This window comes from Mustela putorius, unplaced genomic scaffold, assembly GCF_011764305.1.
Source record: "Mustela putorius furo isolate JIRA1106 unplaced genomic scaffold, ASM1176430v1.1 tig00000174_pilon_pilon_pilon, whole genome shotgun sequence".
Taxonomy (NCBI): Eukaryota; Metazoa; Chordata; class Mammalia; order Carnivora; family Mustelidae; genus Mustela; species Mustela putorius.
The window spans coordinates 43764841-43788295 of NW_025421304.1; the positions used below are offsets into that span (position 1 = coordinate 43764841).

The following is a 23455-nucleotide window of genomic DNA, read 5'->3' on the forward strand; positions in this document are numbered from 1 at the left end:
GAGGGGAGCTGGCGGTCTCCAGGGAAGGGAGGGGTGAGACCCAGCGGGACGCAGGCAGAACTTACACAACCCGTGACCCCAAAGTTTCCATGGTGTTCATGGTATTCTATTTTGAAAACTAAAATTTAAACAAAAAAGGCAACGAAGCAGTCTCACTGAACACAGACCTCAAGCCAGATTTTTTTCAGGATCTAGCGTCCCAGACGAGACGAGCAGCTCATCCTCCCCACCCCGGGACCTACGGGGCAAGGCGGCTTCCGGTCTCCTGCCCAGGGCAGCCTGAGATCAGGGAGAGGCAGGCTGGACATTCTGCTGGGCTCAAAGCTAGCTGCCCTCACCCCCGGCCCAAGGGCTGCCCTGGGCCACGTTGGGGAGGGCTGGCCCAGAGGCAGGGTCTCCACTGCCTCACCCCTGCGGCCGGACACTCAGAGCCAGAGTCCTCTGTCAGAAAACACTGGAGGGCAGTCCTGGGGCACAGCCAGCTCAGACACTGAATCTCAGAGCACACGCATCCAACGTGACCCCCAGCCCTGCCACAGGAGAGGGGTCCCCGAGACTGGTGATGTAGGCTGTGTGCCTGGGCCTTCCCTAGGAGGGCCTCATGGTATAAAGCAGAAGTTCTGGCTTTTCTTCAAAGTGTGATTGTTCCCCCACCCCCCACCCCCAAAAAAGGCAGCAAGTCAACTGCACGTGGTACAGACGGCTACACCTGGGGAGCAGGCCAGGCCGGCTGTGAGTGAGCCAAGGAAGGCCGAGGTCTGGCTCTGCTGCACCAGCAGGAGGCAGAAGCCCACCCGGGGAAGGGTGTGCACCAGGAGAAGCCGGGAGGAGCTAGGTGTGTGCCTAAAGGCCCCAAGGTGGACTCGAGGGGGCTGGGACAGGTCACGTCTGCACAGACACAGGGTCACTAGGTGCCAATGGGGAATGATCGGGTGGCCGAGGGAACGGAGGAGAGGAAAGGGACTAGAGGCTCTGGGTGCAGAGCCCACAGGTGGGGCTGGGGGCCTAGGGACAGGCCCTGCGGGTGGAGGAGCCGCGAGCCCCGCGAGGGGTGCGGCTGCAGGCGGTCTCGGGGGAGAGGCTAAGGGGAACGGAAGCTGCAGGTCAGCAGCGTGGGGCCACCAGGAAGCGGGACCGAAGCGCGGAGGACGTCCGAGGGGCCACGAGGCGGCCCCCGGCGGCAGGAAGCGGTGGGCCGCGTGGGTGCACCTGGCGCGGGGGGGCGGAGGAGGACGAAGGCCCGGGCTGGGCGAGGAGCTGCGCCCCCCTCGGTGGCCGGCCCCCGCAGGGCGGTACTCACCACGGGGATGTGCAGCTTGCTCAGCGGCTTGCCGTCCAGCAGGTAGGAGCCCGTGTAGGTGACGTACTCGGCGTAGCACTGCGGGGCCTGGGGGCTGATGTAGCACAGGATCTTGCGCTTCTCCTCAATCTTCTTCCGGATCTGCAGGTACTCGAAGTAGGGGTTGGACCGGTCGCTGTGGTAGGGCTCGATGGCGTCCAGCTTGATCGCGTCCACGATGGCGGCCAGCGTCTGCTGGATCACCTCCCGCGTCTGCCGCGTGGACGGGAGCTGCTGCCGCAGCTGCTGGCTGGAGCGCTGGAAGCGGCGCTTGCGGGGGTGCTGGGCCTGCGCGTCCTCCTCCTCACAGCAGCGGCCCTTGGCGCGGGGCGCGGGCGCCGGCTCCTTCTCCGAGGACGGCGAGCTCTGCTTGTTCTGGTTGGCCAGCATCTGGGCCCGGTTCCGGGTCATGCGCTGAGGGATCTCCTCCACTTTGGGGGCCCTCGGGGCTTCGGCCGCGGGTTTGGGTTCCGGCTCCGTCGCGTCAGGCTGGACGCCGCCCAGGGGTCCGTCGAGGCCGGCGCCGTCGAGAGGGCTGGCCCCGTCCGCCGCGAGCGCCTGGGCCAAGCCGTCCCCAGGGGCGTCAGGCACGCCGTGGGATGCGGCCAGCGGATCTTGGCCCTCTGCCTCCCCCTCTCCGCTCCCCGGTGGCTGCTGCTCCTCGGGGGTTGCCGCTGCGGGCCCCAGGCCGGAGTCGGAGTCCTCAGGGACCCTCGCCTCCGACACGGGCCCCCCTTCCACCGCAGCTTCCAATGGGGGGGCATCTGGCTTGGGCTCCTCGGGGGGCTCAGGCTCCGGCTCGGTGGGGAGCCGGGGGTCCCCCTGGTCAGGAGGCAGCACAGGCTGGTCCTCAGCAGCTGCCACAGGGCCCTCCCCGCCACTCGGGACCCCAGGGAGCCCCGGGGGGGTCTCTCCCGGAGGAGCGAGAGCGGTCTCCTCTATAGGTTCTGTTTCGACATCAGAAACATCTTTCGCTTGAAGAGGGGGAAGCTCTGGCAGCGAGAAAGGCCCCAGATCGAGGTCATCCTCAGCGCTGGGGAAGCCGTCAGGCCAGGGCACTGGCTCCACCTGGCCGAGGGCCGACAGATCATGCCCATTTTCCAAGAAGTTACTTTCCACGGGCCCCAGAGCCTCCACCTGAGTCACGGTGGTCAAACACGCCGGCTCCGGGGCCATGTCCGGAGACGCTTCCGGCAGCGGTTTGCAGTTGGTGAAGAAGGGCTCCAGCCTGGAGGCGGGGGCGAAGACTGCCGGCTCTTCTGGGGTGGAGACAGCGGCTGGAACCGCCTCTGCTGCGTCACCCTTGGTGCCCTCAAGTCCAGGCTCGGTGGCCGACAGAGGGTACGAGTCAGGGGAGCCTGGGTAAGGGGGTTCTGTGGCCCCAAAAGGCCCTGCAGCAGCAGGGTGGACGGCCTCACTGGGGCAGAAATGCTGCGGGGACTCAGGGAGTGGCTGGGGGGACTTAAGCAGGAGGTCCGGCCCCACAGGCCAGCTGATGGGGTTCTCAGGGGTGCCCCCCATCAGGCTGCAGGAGAGGCCCTGCTCCGAGGCCGCCGGGTGCGCCCACTCGACGGGCTCCTCCGTGATGACCGCGCTGAAGGGCCCCTCGTCCAGCGGCTCCAGGTAGCTGGGCTCCGGGGGAATGATGGCAGCAGTGGCCTGCTGGGCCTCCGTGGCATCCAGAGGGACGCCCAAGTCAGGGGGAAGGGCTCCCTCCATGGATGGGGCCAACAGCTCATCTCGGTGTGCAGGGGGGGATTTTGCTTGTAAACCAGAGAAGGCACCCTCTGGGGAGGGGGTGACGGTGACCACGGCCGCAGGTGGGCAGTGCAGGGCGTCCGCGTTGGGGGAGGGGATGCCGTAGTCCGGGGAATAATACCCCGGAGACACGCAGGCAAACTTCTCGACAGGACCTGGGGGCCCAGGGGCCTTGTCCTCCAGGTGCTGCCCCGGTGAGTCATACGTGGGCGCGGTGGGGACACTCTGCTGTCGGAACAGCTTGTCCCCGGCGCTGAACTCTTCCTCGGGGGTCCTCCTGATATCGACAGAGACTGAACGGTAAAGGCTTGTGCACAACGGCCTCGTAGGCGTCTGGCTCGCGCTCTCCGAAACCCCACTCGCGGCCACGGAGAACCTGTCGAAGAAGGAGGGGGAGCAGGCGCTGGCGGACGTGCTGGACACGGGCTGGGGGTCTGCGCAGTCAAAGATGAGGTCGGAGTAGTCGTCGGCGCTGCAGGACGGCGTCCTGGGCGTGTGCATGGCCTCCTCGTAGCTGGGGCACGACACCACAGATGCGGGTGTGGGCACCCCGGTGGGCCGGCCCTGGTCAGGCCGGGGAGAAGCGGGCAGGACCTCTTTCATGTGCGGCCCCGCCAACCAGTCCCTCGTGTCCACGGCTGGTCCCGGGTGGGGCTTGTTCTCGGCGGCCGGTGGGGCAGGAGCGGAGTCCTTGGGCTTCCTGTCCCTCAGAGCGGGGTCCAGCGCCAGCGGCTTCTTGGGAGGGGCGTCCAGACTCTTCTTGCGCGCGTCCTCCGCGGGCTTCACCCTCTCCTTGAGCTTCGGGTCCCCCGACCGGTGCCGCATCTTCTCCATCTGCTTCATCCGCTCCTTGTGCCGCTTGTGGCGCTCCTCGACCTCCAGGTCTTTCTGGGACAGCATGCGCTCGAAGCTGGTCATCATCAGGTCACCGTCCCCCAGAAGCTTCTCTCTGGGCCGGGCGTCTCTCCTGCCCGGGTCTCTGGACACTGGCAGCTTCTCGTTTCCATTGCTGACCTTCGCCGGGTCACCCTTCTCCTTCTCGGCGGTTTCCCGGAGCTTCTCCTTCAGTTTGGTGTCGCCGAGTTTGAGGCTCTCTTCCCGGCACTTGTCTCTGAGCGGGTTTGGGGGGTTGTCCTTGTCTCTGGCCACAGGCTTCTGCTCGTCCTTGTGGTGCCGCGGGAGCCCGTCCCCGTGCCTGTCCCGGTGCTTGTCCCGGTCGTCCCTCCACTTCTCCCGGTGCTTGTCCCTCCTCCGCCTCTCCTTGAGGGCGCTGGCGGTGCTGGCCCCGTAGGGCTTCAGCTCTTTCTCTACTTTTCTGGGGGTTTCTCTCTCAGGATCGTTCTTCTCTTTCTTCTCAGTGGAGAAGAGCTCGATGGCTTTATCCGACCCGTCCTCCGCTTCGGCTTTCGAGCTGTAAGGAATCCCGTAAGCGTCCGCGTCTGAGAAGTCCCTGTCGTACTGGCTGGGGTCCTTCCTGCCGCCGGGGTCCTTGTGGTCATCACTCTTGTCTCTCTTCTCGGACTTGTCTCTCCGGACTCTCTCTCGGTCGTGGCTCTTCTTGGACGAGGACGAGGAGTGTCTGAGCCTCTCTTTCTCCCTCATCTTCTCCTCTGGGGGCTCCGTGAAGGACACCTCCAGGAGGGCGCTGAGGCCCGGCTCCTGCCCGCGGTCCGTGAAGCTGTCCGAGGACACCTCGCTGGCCTTGTCGTTGGAGTCCTCCCTGTAGGCGTGCAGGGCCTCCTCCTCCAGCTTCTCCAGCAGGCTCTTCTCGGCCTCCGCGCTCCTCGACGCTTTCCTGTCTCGGCAGTGCTCCCGGTCTGGCCTCTCCCGGTGCCGGCTCTTGGCCTTGTCCTCAGCAGGCAGCTTCCTCTCCCCCTTCTCCGGGGGCTTCTGCTTGTTTCTCTTTTCCTGCGTGCCCTCGACGGACGTGCGGTCTTTCCTGTCCCTGCACTTCTCGGCAGGGTCCTTGTCCTTCCGGTCTCTGTGCTTCTCGGCGGCTCTCTCCTTCTTGTCCCTGCCGCCGTCCGGGGCGCCCTTCTCCCTTCTCTTCTCGCGGGGCTCCCGCTCCCGCTGCCTCTCCGAGGGCTGCCGCTCGGCGCAGTGCTTCCGGGGCCGGTCAGCGTCCGGGCCGCCGTCCGCCCGGGCCGCGTCCCCGGCCTCCCCGAGCCGGAGCCCGCCGGCCGCGTCCCGGTCGTCGCCGCTCTCGTCGGTGAAGATGTCCGCGATGTACCAGCTCTTCTCCTTGCCCTTCTTCTCGGGGACGTCGTCGGCCAGAAGCCCGGGCAGCGCCTTCTCCCTCTTCTCCTTCGCGGGGTCCAGGGACGCCTTCCGCTCCTTGTCTCTGCCGTGCGCGTCTCTGTGCCTCTCCTTGGCCTCTTTCTTCTCTTTGAAACATTTATCGAATTCCTTGTCCTTCGGACCTTTCTCAAGGACGCATTTTTCGCTTTTATCTTTGTCGCAGCACTTGTCCCTGTGTCTCTCCGGTTTCGCTCGGTCCCTCTTCTCCTTCTCCCGGGCGGGGTGGGGCCGCTCCCAGGGCTCCAGGCTCTTCCCCAAATCGCAGTCGGGCCTGTCCTTGAAGCCGGCCTCCCCGCCCAGCTCCTTCAGCTCCTCCCGGTGCGGGTGCGGGTGCGCGTCCTCGGGCTTGGCCCTGCTGTCCTTCCGCTCCCTGGTGCCCTCCAGGAGGTCCTTCCTGTCCCGCCCGCCCTCGGCCGACTCCCTCCTCTTCTTGTCGGGGAGGCCGCCGGGGAGGCCTCTGTGCTTCTCCATCTGCTCCCTCCTCCTCTCGCAGCTCCGGTCCGGGCAGTCCCGGTCCTTCTTCCGGAAGAAGGCGTCCCTGTCACCGCGCTTGTCCCCGTAGTCCCGCTTCTCGCGGCCCTTGTCCCGCTTCCTGTCCTTGCCGTCCTCTTTCACCGTCTCCAGGATCAGTCTGGCCACGGGGTCGCTCTTCACGTCCCTGTAGTCCGCCACGGGAGAGTCCCAGCTGTCGTCCCCTTTGAAATCGAAGGACGAGTCGGACAGCTCGGAAAACCACCGGTCCTGCTGGTCGTCGGAAAGGCTGAACTTGGTGTCTTCGTTCTCCAGGAACTGACCTTTGTCGCAGTAGTCGTCGTACGCGGACGCGTCTTCCTTATAAACCTTTTCTTTCTTGAGTTTCTCTTTCTCGTCCTTGAATGTCTTCTCTTTCTCCTTCGGAAGTCTGTCGTCCTTCAAGTCATTCTTCTTCTCCAGTTTCGAGGGCCTGTCTTTGGACTTTTTCTTCCTTTCCTCCTTGTAGAGCCGCAGCTTTTCCTCCTTCGGGGACTTCTCCTTCAGTGACTTCTCCTTTTCGGCTTTGCTCAGACGGTCCTTTTCCTCTCGGAAAGACCTGCTCACGTCTTTGATTCTCTTCAGGGACTTCTCGTCCTTGGAAGCCTTGACCACCTCCTCTTTAAAGAGCCAGTCCTTCTCCTCAGACTTCATTTTGCCAACTCTCTCCTCCTTCTTGAAGTGGTCCCGGTCGTGCTTCAAGGCTTTCAACTTGCTGTCGCCGGAAACGTCGCTGTCCAGGAGGATGGCCTTCTCGGACCGCTGCTTGGAGTCCTCATACTCGTAGGTGAAGCTTTTCAGCTTGAGCTCCTGACTGACCGAGCACAGCCCTTTCTCCTTGTTTTTGTGTTTGTGTTTCGTTTTGTGTTTCTTGACGACCTTCCCCTCCTTGTCCAGCTTGGGGATGGCGCCGTCCGTGCTGGCGTGGAAGCTCTTCTTCTCAGACAGGGCGCCCTGCAGGCCGCCCCTCTTCCTGTGCTCCTGCTTCTTCCGCACGGGCTTGAGCGACTCCACGCTGGAGCCCTCAGAGGAGCAGTCAGACTCGCTTGTCAGTCTCGTCCTTGTGGAGTCTGATAAAGAGCTGACCTCGGACCAGGCCGGCGAGGAGACAGTTTTCCAGTTGTCCGTCCGCCAGTGCTTGGTGTGGGGGTCCGCGTGGCTGGGGTTATGCTTCTGGGCGGCGGCGCTCCCGTGGGACGAGGTGGAGGAGGCGGACAGAGAGCTGAACAGGGCCGGGTCCTTCAGCACCAGCGGGGACTCCTTGAGGCCGCCGGAGCTGCCCACCGAGTCGCCGTCGTCCTCGCCGCTCTCCGAGGACTCGCTGTCTGACTCTGACGAACAGAACTTGTCGCTCCTCTTCCCAAATCGCACTTCTCTGCCTTTTGTCTCTTTCTTCCGCTTCTTTTTCACTTTATTTTTTTCCTTCTGCTGCTTGGAATTGGAGGGTTCCCGTGTCTTGTTCCCGGGCAGTATCGTGTGTGCCGAGAGTCTCAGCTTCTCCGCTGTCCCCACAGTGACACCGACGTCCTCCTCATCCGATGTGTCTGACAAGATGCGATGAGCCGCCTTCTTTGGTGCAATTGTGTTATTTTTAGTGTAACTTTTCACTTCCATTTTGGGTATAGAAATAAAACTATTTGACTTCGTTTCTTTCCTGTAATCCTTTTTCAGTAAATGTTTGTCATCCACGGGAGGGACTCTGTCCTGCTCATCATCCTCGTCAAACTCGTACTCGTCCTTGACGGGGGTCACAGTCTTCTGGGGCTCCGGGTTCTTCGCCTTGTGCTTCAGGCCCTTCTCAAACTCCGAGTCCGTGTTATTGCCGTCAACCGAGCTGGAGGGTGCGAATGACGGGGCGTCTTCCTCCTCCGAGCTCTCTGCTGGGAACAGGAGGGAGAGTCAGGAGGCGCACGGCAACCACCCGGGACACGCACAGGTAGGGCGCGGTGCGGATGAGGCCCGGGCTGCCCCTGGCGGGGGCAAGGGGACCACAGCCCTTCGTCTGACTGACAAAAATCAGAGCGGGAGGCAACCAAAGAGAGGTCTGTGTGAAGGCCAGGCTGGCACGTTAAGGCGTGAGGCCCACCGTGCCCGCCGCAGCCACGCAGGGAGGCCCGTGCCCCGTGCCCCCACCCCAGCCAGCACATAGCGCGGCGCCCAGCCACTGACCGGTCGAGCTCTCCTCGCTGGATGTGTAGGTCCCCTTGCCCAACAGGAGATTCACCATGGTCGGGGAGTTGGCCACCTTTAGTGGCGTCTCGCCTTTTCGGTTGCTTTGCTGAGGGTTCCCTCCATACCGTAACAACAGCTTCACCACCTACAAAACAGCGACAGGCCCGTGAGGGAGCTTCGTGAGGCACACGAGGGCGCTACTGTGCCCGTCTTTGTAAAACCGTAGCCCATTCCAACAGCCACCTCCATCACGACCCCGCCGAGGACCAGAGCCGGGCCACACGGCACGGCCTGGTGGGCTCTCTGGACCCGAGCCTCCCCCGGAAGGAGCCCAGGGGTGTCCCACCCCCTTCCAAGCTCTCTGCCACAGGGAACCGGTCCCAGCGCCCGCGGGCGGCCTTCTCCCTCTCCGCGGAGTCCTCGTGTCCCCCAATCACCTCACATGCGCCCTCCCCTCCCGCCGCGGATGAGCTGCCATCCGGCAGGGTTCGGTGGACGTGGACGGGTTCTAGAAGTTTGGGGGATGGGGAGGGCGGGGGGTTGACAGAAGAGAGGAAACAAAGACCAAGCTCCTGTAAGCAGGTTTATTTTGCACTTTCGTTTATTTTAGGAAGAAAGATCACCTCCTCCGTGCTCGGTCGCACACAGTCAGGGTGCTCCTGCGCCAGCGGACACAAGGGGGACACTGCGGGGGCGGGCTGCAGAGCTACACGGGACGCAACGGTCTACACCCAGCGGCTGTGCCTCCCGTGTCTGGGCGGCCTGTTCCCTGGACTCAAGTGCAAATCCTGAATCCAGTCCCAGCTCTGGCCAGAGAATGCAGCGTGGGACGAACCTTTAATGAGGACGGCCTCGTGACTCACACACCGGGTCTCGGTTAGGACGCCGTGGCCCCCGCTGCCGGGGACCCAGCAGCCTGCTCTGGCAGTCATTACGTCCTCCAAGTCTGAAACCGACCTCACTGACCCTACAGGCCCATGGTGGTGGTCTCTTCCTTTCCATGAGCATCAGGTCCCCTGCAGTGCTGGGACTCTGGTCCTGCGACCCTGCTGTCTGCCCACGGAGGGCTGCCCCTACTGCTGCAGGCCACCGCATCCCTCGACCCCTTCTGCTACGACCGACAACACAGGGCAAGCTGCCCTCATGCTCTCTTTCCTCCTGCCTCTGGGGGCAACTCTGAGCCGGGTGGGAAAGGGTTTCTGCTACTCCGAACTCGTAGGCCACGGCATCCCCACGGATCATCCCAGGCCACCACTTCCTGAACCTTTGCTCAACCCCACCTGTGGGGTCCCCTTCCTGTGTGAGGTCCCAGGACCCGGGCAGCGATCTGCCTGGGGGCCACGACACTATATCCCCCTCCACACTTCCCATCTAGCCTGTGGGAGAGCTTCACAGTAAGGATTACTGAAGAACAGAGACTCACAGGTCGCCCGCCCCCTTTCCTCTCCACTCTGTTGGCTACCAGCTCACCGGCAGCCCCTCCCCTCGCCCAGCCCCAGGCCCCTGCCCTGGCTATTGAGGGTGGAACCCAGGCATCTTGTAAGCTTCCTCAGTACACTCCTGTAACAGGACCCTTAAAAGAAAACCCACAATACCTTTATCTCCCCTAAAAAGTGAGCTGTGACCCCTACCGTCAAGAACATGACCCACGTCTGGATTTCTCCAAGTCGCCAGGGGCGTCTTTTCATTCGGAGCCCCTCCCCCCACCGTGGTGACTTAGCACCTTCCACCAGCTCGTCACACGCTTGGCGCTGCTAGTCCCCTGGCATGGGCCAGAGCCACCGGGCAGGGCAGCTATGAGGGGGCTGGAGAGGTGTGTTCTGGTCTACAGGCGCTGTCCTGGCCACGGCCCACGGTCGGTCTCTGGCCGGGGCCTCTTCATGATGGTCTGGCAGTGACCGCAGCAAGAGCCTCGCCGTCTCTGTGCGTCTCCTGCTTCAGGCCTGGAGGCACCTGTCTCCCCAAGGGGGCGGAGTCCTCTCGGGGAGACTGCACCTGGGCGCTCGCTGCTCCCAGACTGGTTGCAACGGTCCGCTGTGCACTGGCTACACCCCTCAGTGCTGCATCACCGCGAACACCCCAGGGGCAGGGACAGGGACCAGGACGGGGCAGGCAGCAGCCTGGAGCCCCTGCCCCAAGGGCCTGGTCATTCACCTGCTAACACCCAGCCACACCTGTGTGGCCACAGTAAGGCCCTGTCCACAGGCTGCAAGGGGGGTTAGGGGCCACCTAGGTGCTGACCCAGGACCAGCAGAGTGGGCTGGGGGGCAGGGGTGCGAGACGGCGGGGACCATGGGACAGGGGCGTGCGGGGAGGGGCCCACCTTGTAGTGCCCGTTGTTGGCCGCGTCGTGCAGGGGCGTGTCGTCATCCAGGCCCTTGGTGTTCACCTCCGCCCCCGCAGCCAGCAGCTGTTTGGCGACGTCGTAGTAGCCGCGGTTACACGCCTCGTGCAGCGCCGTCCAGCCTGGAAACAGACACTTAGGACCTACGTCATTTAATCCTCACGGCCGCTGCTCCCCTGCCGCGGCCGCTCCCTCCAGGAGCCCTGCTGGTGCTGGGGCCCCAGACGGGGAGGCTGCGGGGCGCAGGAAGCCCTTTATTGGGGCATCTAGTCTGCTGTGTGATGAGGGGCCCGCCAGTCCTGGAGACAACCCCCCTGCAGGGTCCGCTGCGGCAGGGGGCCGGTGAGGACAGCCTCGGCCCGATGCGGCCGGCAACACAGGAAGACGACCCAGGGGAGACCGAGCAGTCCCAGTGAGGACACGGAGCCTGTTGCCAGCGCTGCGGGCTTGGGAGCGCGCCCTCGCTGAAGCACGCGGCTCAGGCCACGCAGAAAGCGCTCCCCTGGCGGCTGCTCTAGCTGGAGTCTCCGCAGGTCACCAGGAAGCACGGGCTCAAACGTCAGTGTGCAAACACGGACACAAAGTGCCGTACTTCGGGAAATTCTGATCTAGGAAAACTGCTTTTTTAAAAAATGTGCTAAATTAAGAGTGGGTCAGACCATGATCCACTAAGGCAACGGAAAAAATTTAGACGGCGCACGATGAAGACTGCTCTGCTCGCCTATGTCGCTCGGCACGCAGAGCGGACAGGGCTGGGACCTGCGGCCACCACAGCGGAGCAGCATGCGGCACCAGGATCCTGCACACACAGGGGCCACCCGGACGCAGGCCCAGGCCCTTCAGGGAAATCAAGCGAAGCTGTCTCCGGCCAGGGGTCGGGGTGGGGGCGCGAAGCTGGACGGCCGTCCTCAGGGACAGGGCAGGCTCAGGGAGGGGCAGCTTCTGCCCACCTCTGCCAGAAGCAGACCCCTGGCCCTCAGCATGGTGGTAGTGACACACTCCCCAATTCTCATTAAAATCACGAAAACTAAGAAAATGATCTTATTTTGAAATATTCCCCGAAGGATGGGTTCTTCCTCCTCAGAAACGGCAAACTATACCGGCCTGAGAGTCGGACTGCATCCCCTGGCCCCGCCGACCCCCAGGCCCAGGCTGCACCTCGGAGACCTGGAGGGCGCTGGCTCGGCCGGGGGCTCCGTGGCGGGCCCGTCCCGCGAGCGCTCACCTGCAAAGTCCTTGACGTTGACGTCCGCACCCTCGCCGATGAGCTCCTTGATGCGCCGGGCGTCCCCGCGGATGGCCGCGCGATGCAGCCGGGTCTCCCCACGCTCGTTCCGCTTGTTCACTTTGTCTTTGGTTTTTGAGGCAGAGTTAGGCGTCCCCTTCTGACACACTGTCGACTGGGAGGGGTGCTTTGGTGTTGTGTCTACTGCAGGCCAAGGACAGGAGGAGCGGGGGCGTCAGCAGGGGGCGGCCCCGTCACAGAAGCCTCTAGGACCGGGGCCGTTTCCTCGCGGGAAGGGGGACGCCCCCGCACAGGTGCCCGACCCCAGGACCACCCCAGCCTGGGGCTCACCTGGGCTGTTGGCGGACTCCTCGGCAGTCATCTGCATGAGGAGAGCCACCTGCTGGCGCTCGGAGAGGGGGTAGCCGGCTCGGATCCCGGACAGCCCCATGCCAAATAGCAGTCCGGCCTTCCGGGTGACGGGCTCCTTCTTGATCCTCTTCCGCTCAGGACCCTGCTTCTCTGGAGGCGGTGGAGACAGGGGAGAGTTCATGCCGCCCCGTCCTCAGAACCCGAGCCTCCCCTGGCGCCATGGAGCCCCAGCCTCCCACCGCACAGCTCAAAGGGGACGGGCAAGAGCAGAGGGGGCAGCTCCGTGCCGCCCAGCGTCACCTCCGGCGGGAACAGAGACCGTTTCGACACCGCGTGATCGGCCGCCGAAGCCTCTCCGCCTCGGCCCCCACCGACCGTTCGCTGCGCTCAGGTGCCTCCCCACTCGGCCCGCCGCACGCCAGGCGGTGGGACGGCCCCTCGCCGGTGTCCCGGTCCACACAGGACAGGTGTCCGTCCATCCGCTGCTGTGTGCACACTCCGAGGCCTCCTTCCCCGTCCCGCCTCCACACAGTGCAGGTATAAACGGCAAACACAGTTCAGAAATACATAAACAGAGCGAGGCCGACTCGTGAGTACTGTACCTTTCTTCTTGCTTCTAGGGACCTCCATTTCAGGCCGTGGCCCTTCGAGGAGCGAACCAGCCTTGCAGTACCACGACATGGACTGAGCTGGAGGCATCTAAAGGCATCAACACAGAGCACTAACCAGATACGATGGAACAGCTCGGCCGTTCCGTGTCCGCCTCCTTGGGGCGTGCACATCCTCGGCGGTCTGACCCGCGACAAAGCACCCTGCCAACCCTGAGCACGAGCGCGGGGTGCTGCTTCGAGAAGAGGCAGGGGTGGGGGAGAGAACACGCCCCCCCGAACTCCACGAGCCAGGAGCCAACGCTGCCCCGCCTGCCGGGAATTAGGGATCCACCGGAAGCCTTGACCCTCCCCACACTGCCCTGCGTGTGCTGGGGGTGGGGGTGGGGGTGGGGAGCCTTGTGCAGGGAATTGGGGTGGTCAGGGGGCGTTCTAGGTCACAGGGTGCAAACTGCAGCCAGGGAAGAAGGGTCACCATGGGAGACTCGGGTCCCTAACACTCTCCTCTGGGGGGAGGGGGATTTCCTCCCGCTTTCCACTCAGCGCGCCGGAGCGCGGGCTAGCTGGCTGGGTCTGTCCTTGGGAGAGAAGGGTCAGACAGACTCCTGTCCGCTTGCCTGCCCCACCCCAGGGCGGCACCCCCAGCCCCACAGGTGCGGCACTGTACATCTTCCATAGCTGCTCTTTCCTGAGAAAGCCGTGCTGTGCTGGAACGTGGTTGCCCGGGCACCACAGGCCACGACCAGCAAGTCAGCTTCCAATCTGCTCACCAGCCATAGTCCAAGAGAGGCAGTAAATTCCAGAACATTCCTCCTTGTGACCACAGACCCCACTCAGGCCCGCCGTCCCATTCCAACGCACGCTGGCCGAGGCGGGGTGAGCACCTGCTCACGAGGAGCCCGGCCCCAGGCCCTCCTAGGCTCCCAAGCAGTTACACCGCACTTCCACAGTGACTCGGGGCCACAGAGCCCAAGTCGGGCACTTGGTTTTAAAGCTCTCTCACGGCTGAGGGCTGAGCATGCCGCGGACCACCTCTGGGTGCAGCCCACCTCTCTGCCACCTTCTCTGCTTCTCTCTCTGCCACGCGCAGCTTCTTGACATGTTCCCGAGTACAAACACGGGCAGAAACAGGACCCTCAACCTAGCATGTCCACGCCGGCCGGCTGCTCCAGGACGCGTTCTAGGACGGCCCTGCCGATGCAGGGTCTCCAGCGCAGGGCTCTGGGTGCTAGAACGCTCCCACACTCTGCAGTCTGGACCCAGTTTCCACCCAGCCTCCTGGGACCACCAGAGCCTCTCGGGCCCCTACCCAAGGTGCCCCCCACTGAGCATACACAGTTCAGGTCGCTGCGGCCTCCCCCCAGGAGAGTGGACACAGAATGCCACAGGCAGGAGGAAGGAGGAATGCGGAGCTCAGAGACACATGCGGTGCTGAGGATTCCTGGTCACGGGGGCAGAGGACAGAGCCAGGGGCCTGGCCCTGCTCTCTGCAGCGGTGAGCCCAGGGAGAGGCAAGGCAGGGTCGGGCAGATACACGTGATGATACAGGCAAAGCTCCCTCCCAAGCTGGAGAGGCAAGAGATGCACTTCCCTTGAGTGGCAGCTGAAAGCCACTGGCCTTTTGCCCAAAGGGGCTTTTGCAGTAACAGACTGTGCCCCACACCGCAGAGCAGGACACGACAGCACCAGGCCCACAAGATCACGTGTAGCATGTGGAGACACAGCGTGCAGGGGGCCCTGAGCCCCAGTGGGCCTCCCTGCCTCCATGGCCAGGAGCCCTAGACAACGCTGGAAAATGCGAAGGGACACGGAAGGCAATGACACCCCCCGGTGGGAGGGGCCTGACAGCCCACGTTCCCACACAGCTCTCCCAGAGCGCAAGTGGGACGTCGCATGTAATCCCGTCTTGCAAAAGGCCCGTGTCTTGCTGGTGACACGTGGTTCTCCAGCAGCACCTGCCGCTCCGAGCATCCAGAGGGCCGGAGTCCAGCCCCGCCACGTGTGCCTTCGCCTGAGGGAGCCGGCCCAGAGGAAGCAGACTTCTGGCCAGAGGAGCCAAGCGACACAGGGCCAGGCCTGCTGCCCCTCTTAAAGCTGCTGCGCTGCTGTGCCTGTGACCGGGGTCCACAGGAGGGGGAGCGGGGTGCACAACCCGTCTCACGGTCTACCCCCACCCCCGCTGGGCAGCGCCCCTGCAGAGCAGAGGAGCAGCCATGACCCACAGCGACCTCTCCCAACAAGGCCCCCCAGCACCTGCTCGTTTGTGTTTCTAATGTCCAACCGGAAAACAGGGAGGATGAAGGCCATCTCCCAGTCACGGAGCAGACACTGGTCGGCCGAGGTCCACAGCACGAACATGCTTCTAGGTGCTGCAAAGGCTCAGCAGAGGCCCAGAGAAGGCAGCCCAGCTATCCCTCGGGAAGCCCAGGGCCCACCGTCCCAAAGCCTGGAGCGGGGCCACATTGTCCCGTGGAGTCGCTCCCTTCCAGTCTGCCCATCCGTCTCCCTCATCCCCGCCACATTCCCGGTGTTCAGACTGTGGCTGGTGGAGGGTGACGGTTTCACAGAAGCCTGGACCGTCCCCTGTGCCATCATCAGGGCAGCACGCGGACAGGGCGCTGCTGTGCAGGTCTACGGTGTGAGCTTGTGGTGCTCTGTGGTGCTGGTGCCGCACCGCGTCGCCTTTCTTGGGTGCAGCCTCTGAGCTGACAAGTGCAGGGGACCCCACCCTCCGCGGCCGGTCCCAGCAGTAACCCCCTTTCCCAGCTGGGCCTTCTGGAACACCGCACCACAGCTGCAGGGCTGCAGTGGGGTTTCCCAGGGTGGGGTTCTGAGGGACCTCGGTTTCCAGACTCTGCGCTACTCGGGTGTCTGGCGACAGGCAGCTTTTCTCCCCAGAACCTTCTTCCCTGGGAGCAGGCAGGAAGGCTGCCAGGCCTCGGGACTCCACAGCCACCTCAGCACCCGCTGTCCCTACCACCCCGTCACCGTGCACACGTGTGTGTACCCACCAGTGTTCTGCCCGCAACAAACCGCACCTCCACGCTCGAGGGTTTGCATAAGCGCCAAGGGCTCTGCCGTCCCAAGACCATCCGGCTGCCTTCTCGCGACACCCTGAGCCTCTTTCCCGAGGCCTGTCTTGCTCTTTCTCCTCTGCAGTCCAGGTGATTTCGTGGTTCTACCTACCGACCCACAGATTCTTCCTCGTGGCCTACGTAATGAGGTGCACACCCCAGCTGTCCGCCGGGGCTTGCGCTGGCGCTTCTGTTCCCGTTTATCCCACGTTACCTATTTTAAAAGCCCCCGTGGTGGTCTCCAGCACCTTGGTCCCTGCCGCTGCTTGCAGCTTCTCCTTCACTGCACCGGCTGGGTCATGTTCTCTACGCGGCACCCACACGCGAGGTCCCTGGGGCAGGCTCCCCTCCTCGTGCTCTGTGGTCCTGACCCGGCACTTGTGCTCGTCTGAACCCTGGGGTCCAGAAACCACATGGAAGCCCATCTCTCCAGAGAGGACTGGGTTTTGCTTTGATCTGGGACTGGGTGGAGGGAGAGGCGTCCCCAGCAGCACAGGGCGGCCCACGACCTGGTCCCGGCCCTGCAGAGGGAGGCTGGTGTTCGTCTCGGGGGACACCTCCCAAAGCCCCTCGCCTTATCTGGGATGGGGTCTTCTTCCTGCCTGAGGTGTCCCAAGTGTGGCGCTCGTGGACATGTCCACCGTGGCCCCGACAGACCCGCAGTGGCCCAACGCCCCCTGTTCCTGACTCCTGGGGACTCGCCACGCTCAGGGACCCCATCTATGACTTCCCGGGCTGCTGTAGCTGATGGCTCTTCCAGGAGACAGTCCACTACGCTGCCCAGAAGGGAAATCTGCAAGCCCCACATCCCACCCTGACTCTGCATCAGCACTGCTGGGATCGCACGGCCCACGAGACCATTTGGGGGCCCGGCTGTGGAATGGCAGTGCTCGCTGAGACCTCAGGCAGAGCTCAGGGTGATCTGATGGCAGGCAGGGCACCGGGGGCACAACCCCGTCAGGAGAAAGCCTTCCACACCAGACACGAGGCCCGACATGAAGAGTCCACGAAGAACCACTTCCAGTGGGACAGCCCACATGCCAGAGGCGATCCACACCAGGCCAGGAGCTGCGTGGGGCTTGTCTCTGTCCCAAGTCTCACACTCGGTTCTCCAAGCACAGCAAGACCAGGATCCAAGCTCCCACACAACCCGTGTGGGGCCTATGACGTTCAGGCTGAACTTGTGACTGGCTCTTCCCTCCTCCGTCAGAAAATCACCGCGATTGATCGCGCAGTAAAGACAGAGGACCTTCAGCAAGCCCCGGCTTCTCTGGTCGTCATCTCCTCGTCCAAGAAGGCAGGGGTCTAGGGTCCCTCGGACATCTGCCTTCTCCTCCCAGGCCACAGCTGGGTCGCTCTACAGCTGCGTTTCCTCTTCTCTGGAGCAGGCGACCACACCAGTCCTGCAGGTGCTGCCGAGTTTGGTGAGGGCTGCTGTGGCCGTGAGGAGGGAGCCGGGGTGTGAGGAAGAGACGCCAGCCTGAAAGGCCCACACGACCCAGGCGCCAACCACTGCCCCCGCCTTTCGTGGCACCAAAGCACAGTGAGAACTTTTATAAATTAAATCAGGGACGCCTGGGTGGCTCAGTTGGTTGAGCGGCTGCCTTCAGCTCAGGTCATGATCCCAGGGTCCTGGGGTCAAGTCCCATATCGGGCTCCCTGCTCAGCGGGGAGCCTGCTTCTCCCTCTCGCTCTGCCTGCCTGTGCTCACTCTCGCTGACAAATAAATAAGTAAAATCTTAAAAAAAACCACATCCCAACCTGCACGGATGTATGAACGTGCCACCAATCCTGTCAGTCCTGGGCCCGTCTACACGAGCCCCTGACCGCCCCTCGATGCCTGCCTCTGACCCTGGGAGACCAGCAGGCTCCTCCGGGAGGGCTCTTGAAACCACAGCCAGCTTCCCCGGAGGCAGCCCCGTATGTGCTTCCCCGTGTCGAGTCTGCTCTGCACCCTGTCCGTAATCAGTCATGGTCCGGGGAGTCCTCCCTGTGGGTCACAGAACCCAGGGTGGTTCTGAGGGCCCAGGTTACCTGCGCTGTGTGGACAGCAGGGGCCCCGAGAACAGCCACCATCCTGCAGAGTCCCTCCCACCCCACACGTGGGGGACACTGGAAATTTCAGGTAGAAAGAGACCTCCTTGGCCGGTCCACGCTCCCCTCTATACATACAAGAAGAAGCTGCTCCAGTTTAGGGAGGACAGTGACAGAGAAATGGGGTCACTGTGGGTGGCGGGTGCCCTCTCCAGCCAGAGGCTCCCACCGCAGCGGCGCTCCCCAGTGGCACAGGCAGTGACCCCTGAATAAGCAAGTGAGCGGAGACGCCCTTCCCCATCAGGCACATGTCCCTCGGGCACGCAGCAGCACGGGGGTCCCGGTTCCCTGGAGCCCGCAGACACGGGCAGCGGAGCCGCAATCTGTCCTCTAACGGGAGACGGCCCCCCCAGTCTGGTAGAACAGGGATGACCGGGATTTCAGCGAGCACATGACCATACCCAAACCCCTAAGATGGAGTGGACGAGTGGTTTACACGTCCGCACTGCTCGTAAATACCCAGATACAGGACGCCAGCCTCTTACTCTTCAGATAAAACCAAAATAAGAGAAACCTAGTTTGTCGTGACTCCGAAGAAACCTTCAGGTGGTGAGACTCGGCAGCTCTGGCTCCTGACACCTCTGACACCACAGCCCTCTGAAGCGGGAGCCCGTGTGGCCCTAGGGACAGGCAGCGCCCACCCTGGTGGCTCAGCAGCGAGTGGCACAGCTCTCGCCAGAGTAAGGGACGGAGACCGTACCCGAGCAGGAGGCTCACGAAGGAGCCTGCCACAGGCGGGTGCGCATGGAAGACTTGTTCAAGAGTTGAGAAGAAATTTAAACATAAAGAAATAAAAGAGCAGAATCTGAATTGTAGCCATCACATGACTCTCCTCACGCGGCGGGAGGTGCGGCCCTGGCCAGGCGGGCATGGGGCCGCGGGGCCTGAGGTCACCTGCCCGGGAGCCGCCTCCCCCAGCAGCCATGGGAAGAGCCTGCCAGGGGCTCGGGGCTCGTTTCTACCAGACCAGACGCCGCAAGCACACGCCACCCGCCGGCCGCAGCAGGCCACGCTCGGAGACGCGCAGGGGCTGGAGCTTCTGGAAGGACGAGCTGTCCAGGGTGCTACGCGGGCAGCCAGAGAGACAAACCACCTGCGGGAGACCGGCGTCCCCGCCCGGGATACAGACCAGGGCCGGCTCTCACTGGTCCTGCTCTTGGCAGGCCGCCGCCAGGCCTGACAAAGCCCGGGGGACGGAGGGTGCCTCCTGGGGGTCGGGGACACAGGACAATGTTCTCAGGCAGCTCGGCGGTCCCCAGGTAGAGGGTCAGCAGCCTCCTCCCACCCGGGGGGCACAGCTGAGGAAAGCCACTATTGGCCACACAGAACCTCAGGTTCTGGAGCCTTCTGCGGTGTTCCCCTCGCCACGAGCACAGGGCTGCCAGCAGAGGGCGCCGGAGGGACGCGGCAGGAGCAGGGGCGGGGGCGGCGGGGCCGTCAGCACACTCTGGAGCCTGCCGCAGAGCCGGCGCCCGCACAGGTGTTCCGCTCCCCGACCCCGCAGGCCCAGCCACGGGCCCCAGCAGCCCCCTCCCTGTGCCGCACGTGACACACTGAGCGGCAAGTGCCAGCGGCTCCGAGTCCTGCGCGACACGCCCACAGAGAACACGCAGCTGTGCTCGAAGCAGACCCACGGGGTGCACAAGCCGCCCCCAAAGGCTGGTGACAGCATCAGGGCAAGCACCGTGCGCACGTTCAGACGTCTGCAACGCAGTCCTGGCCTGGAGACTTCGTGTTCAAAATGATCCTCACCTTCCTCCAACCCCACGGCCACTCCCTCCCTGCGCTCACCCAGACCCCAGACCTGCAGGCCAGGGAGCCCCGGAGAACCGTGCAGGTCCAGGTGAGTCACCTGGCGGTCCCCGGCTAAAATGGGGGCCATCAAGAGATAGATGCTTTAAGGCCTGCTGGAACAACAGACTGCGCATCACAAAGAAATCCCGACCACCCAGAGCAGAGTGGGCCGCTGCCCTGCCCCCGAGCGCGCTCCGCTGGAAGGAGAAGCCCCAACACGCTCTCCTGAACTCACAGCAAGGCTGCTGGGGAATTTACAAGAACGTCCCAGAGGCCAGACAGCAAACTTTGACCCCCGCCATGCAGAGAGCTCGTGACCAAGCCAGGCCCTCTGCAACTAGAAGAGCTAGAGGCACCGAAAACAGGAGGCAGGGTTTCCAGGCCAGTCTGATTTCCTGCAGACCTAAAGCCCGACTCCCAGAATCTCCGCGGGGCCCTCTGTTCCGGCAAGAGCCCGGCATCTGCGTGCGCCCACAGGCTGCCCGACTTGCTTACCGCCCCTTCCTGTCCCCCGTGCCAGCACAGCCACGACAGCCATGGGCTCAGTCACACCCCTGCAAAGGGTCCCTGGGGGCCATGACACCGTTGTCATACGCTAGCTGGCAGAACCGAACGCATTTCCCTGGCTTTTGACGAACCAGACGTGTGCACGCGGAGCACCCACAAAGGGCGCTGGTGGAGGAACCTGTAGCCTCAGGAATAAAAGCCACGGCACATGTTTCCGGGCTGTTTCCTCGGCCATTTCTCCCGATTTTCACACACGTTCATCTAGTGTCAGTCCCTGACACGGACCCTCGTGTGCAGGAAGCACTCCCCCCACCCCCATCCTGGCGGGGCCTCTGCTCCTTGTCCTACAGCTGCGAGCACGGTGTGGCAGGTTCACCCCAGGTTCTGTGGCTCCGTGGGAATTCTGTGCTCCTCTTGCCCCTGCCTGTGACAGGCGTGCACATCGGCAGAGCGGTCAGAGGACCAGCAGGCCAGGAAGGGCCCTGAGCACCAGGCTCAAGAAGGAGAGACAGGGGGCGCCTGGGTGGCTCAGTGGGTAAGCCTCTGCCTTCAGCTCAGGTCATCATCTCAGGGTCCTAAGATCGAGCCCCAAGTCAGGCTCTCTGCTCAATGGGGAGCCTGCTTCCCCCTCTCTCTGCTTACTTCTGATCTCTGTCTGTCAAATAAGTAAATAAAATTAAAAAAACAAAACAAACAAACAAACAAACAAACGGAGGAGAAACGGTCTGGGCTGGTAGGAGCAAGGCCGGCTCCTGCCCCAGGAGCTGCTCGACACGGCACCAACGCAGAAGCGCACGTGCCAAGCATCACTCGCCCCCTGCACGCACGCACACGCTCATGGCCCTGCTCTGCCCACGGGCCCCACAGGCAGGAAACAGCACTGGCCCCCGCTCACTCGGTGAGTTCCCTCTGGCTTTTACTTCAAACACCTGGATTTAACTTGCGGGCTTTTGCAGCCCTAAGGGAAAACATGCTTATCCTGCAGCGCAAGATGTCCAGGGGACTGAGCAGAGCACAGGGGGCCTGGGAACCAGGGTAGAGGAGCCCACACTCATGCCTACAGCTGGGCACACACCGGGAGCCCCGCTGCGTGTGCTGGGGGTGCGGCAGTCTCGGGGGAGCTCTCTGTGAACCTCTCCTATCAGCACTGGTCACCCCGCATATCCACAACAAAGAAGATGCTCTCAGACCTCGCTCCGGACCTGCCCAGGCCTCCAGCAGGACTCTCCCAAGAGTCCTGGTGCAAAGCGGACAGGCGCAGAGAGGCTGAGGAGGGGGCATCTGTCCTGGGGGAACCACCCAGGCAGGGTCCAGGGTCAGGAGGCGCCTGAGGGAGGGGCTGTGAAGGGCACTTTCGAGTCTGGGAGGTGGCGATGGCCTGGGGCGGCCGGCAGGGGGAGGGCGGGCCCGTACCTGTGTCCGAGTCCTTCTGCTCTCCATTGGCGCCCACGGTGAAGGGCAGCTTCCGTTTGGTCGCTCGCTCCCTCACCTCCTGCCCTCCGTCACTGCGGTCCGGCTTTGGGGTCTTGGCCAGGGAAACTTTATCTTTATCCTAGAGAAGAAGACGGTGCGTTCAGACATTGCTCCCACGCTTACTGGGGTTGCGTTCCGCGCGCCGGGAAGAGCCGTGTCTTACTCGGGCAGGGAGAAGCACCTCCCGCCCACCAGGCTCCCATGAGCACACAAGCCCCTCTACTTCTCTCCGGGCCCGCACACAGCCCCCCTTCTCATCCCCAAACCCGGGTGTTTCCGTGAGTATCAAGAGAGCAGAGACTCAAGTTGTCTCCAACACGGCTTCCAGGGAAGGATCACATAACGGGGAAAACAAGCGCTGGCCTTGAAAAGGGAGCGCTGGCAGGGGGAGGTGTTTTCCACCACGACCTCCTCTATGAACGGAAGGAGCCCAATGCCCCTCACGTGCCTGGGCCCCCCCGAGATCTCTCCCTTCTGGGAAGGGGCCTCCTCCTTCCCCAAACGACATCGCCACGTGCCAGTGACACTGTGCGGCTGTTCCGGGGACAGACCCTGCAGTCCGCACCCCTGATGCAGGAGGCCGGGAGGGGCTGTCACCCCCTTCCTAGTCTCGTCTCAGGGTTGCTCCCTCCTATAGGGTGAGGATCGAGAAGCCCAAACCCCAGCCCCATCCTGACCGGCATGCCGACCAGGGCGAAGCGCGCCCAGCCCTGTGCCTGCCGTGCTGCCCCAAGTGCGGAAGGACAGCTGGCACCTGCTCAGGATGAGGGGGGCTCAGGGCACATCTAGCAACAGGCCGCTCGCTGACCAGTGCTGTCCACACAAGCAGGGAGGGCCCCTGTGGGAACGGACGTGCACAGAAACCGGGAGGCCAAGGGTGGGACGGCCCCAGCCTCAAATAATGAAGGACCCAGCGCTGAGCGGAGGCAGGGGCCCCTGGTGTGCTCCACGCCCTGGACCCTGCGGTCCTGGCTGACAACACATCCTCGGCGGGGGGGGGGGGGGCCTGCTCCGTGGAGACGGCCCAGCTCAAACCGCGGCCCCCCGTCCGTGTGCCGCAAGCTCCCAGCCTCCCCGTCTGCCCGCGGCATAGCATGGGGCTCTGGGGGGCGCACAGAGCCCCACACAGGCAGAACACACACAGCCTGACCCCACGGGCAGAAGGGACTGCCTCCCCGTCGGGGCTTGCTCTCTGCGCTGCTCCTCGGGAGAGCTGTCGGCAAACAGGAAGGGTCACAGCCACACCCCTGCACCCTACGCCCAGCAGCCAGGGCCCTCGGGCTGCTCCCGGGAGGAGACACCTGCCAGCGCTCACCGAGCTCGGCCACAATCCCCGTCCCTATGGTCCCAGTGGTCTCCCAGCTTAAATGGCCAGTCACGGCATCCGACAGCCGCGAGAGCGAACCGGAGACACCCTCAAACGACCAGGGAGATTCCCGCCAGAACACACGGCCAGCTCCAAGGGCGTCTGGCGTGAGCCACGGCAGCACTGCTGGAAGACGGAACCACACAGATGCCAGGAGCACCCCGGCTCCAGGGACGGCCTCCGGCCGGGACCACCACCAGGCCACCCCAGCCCTGACAGGGACAGAGCCCCGCAGCACAAGCCCAAGCGGCCATCAACACCTGCCCACTGAGCACACTCCCGGCGCCCGGCTACAGGCTTCTGTGGGAGAAGGAACGCAGCGCTCAGAAACCACCGTGACCTACCACGTGAGCAAACACAGGAAAGAAAATCATACGATCACCCAACAGTCGCCTGAAACCTGTGATCAAATTCCCTACTGACCCTGACAAGAGCTCTGGGCACACAGGAGCATGAGGCCCCCTCCAGCGGACCCAGAGGCCCCCGTGGCTGACAGCTGACGGGGGTCCCCAAAGAGCTGC

General features: G+C 63.6%; 1 protein-coding gene across 9 annotated transcripts in view; it reads right to left on the reverse strand.

The window, feature by feature from the left end:
• The window catches only part of ANKRD11 (ankyrin repeat domain 11), a 178383-nt gene that overhangs the window by 4747 nt on the left and 150181 nt on the right, over positions 1–23455 (reverse strand). For 5 of the 9 annotated variants that reach the window (XM_045076460.1, XM_045076462.1, XM_045076457.1 and 2 more), the window contains 6 exons: positions 21509–21647; positions 11998–12168; positions 11647–11850; positions 10401–10543; positions 8075–8222; positions 1301–7785 (listed from right to left, as the gene is read on the reverse strand). In XM_045076460.1, coding sequence (XP_044932395.1) covers positions 1301–7785; positions 8075–8222; positions 10401–10543; positions 11647–11850; positions 11998–12168; positions 21509–21647 — 7290 coding nt within the window. Of the gene's footprint in view, positions 1–1300; positions 7786–8074; positions 8223–10400; positions 10544–11646; positions 11851–11997; positions 12169–12620; positions 12718–21508; positions 21648–23455 lie in introns of all 9 variants that reach the window. The other 4 variants (XM_045076461.1, XM_045076463.1, XM_045076465.1 and 1 more) reach the window with 3 other exon arrangements.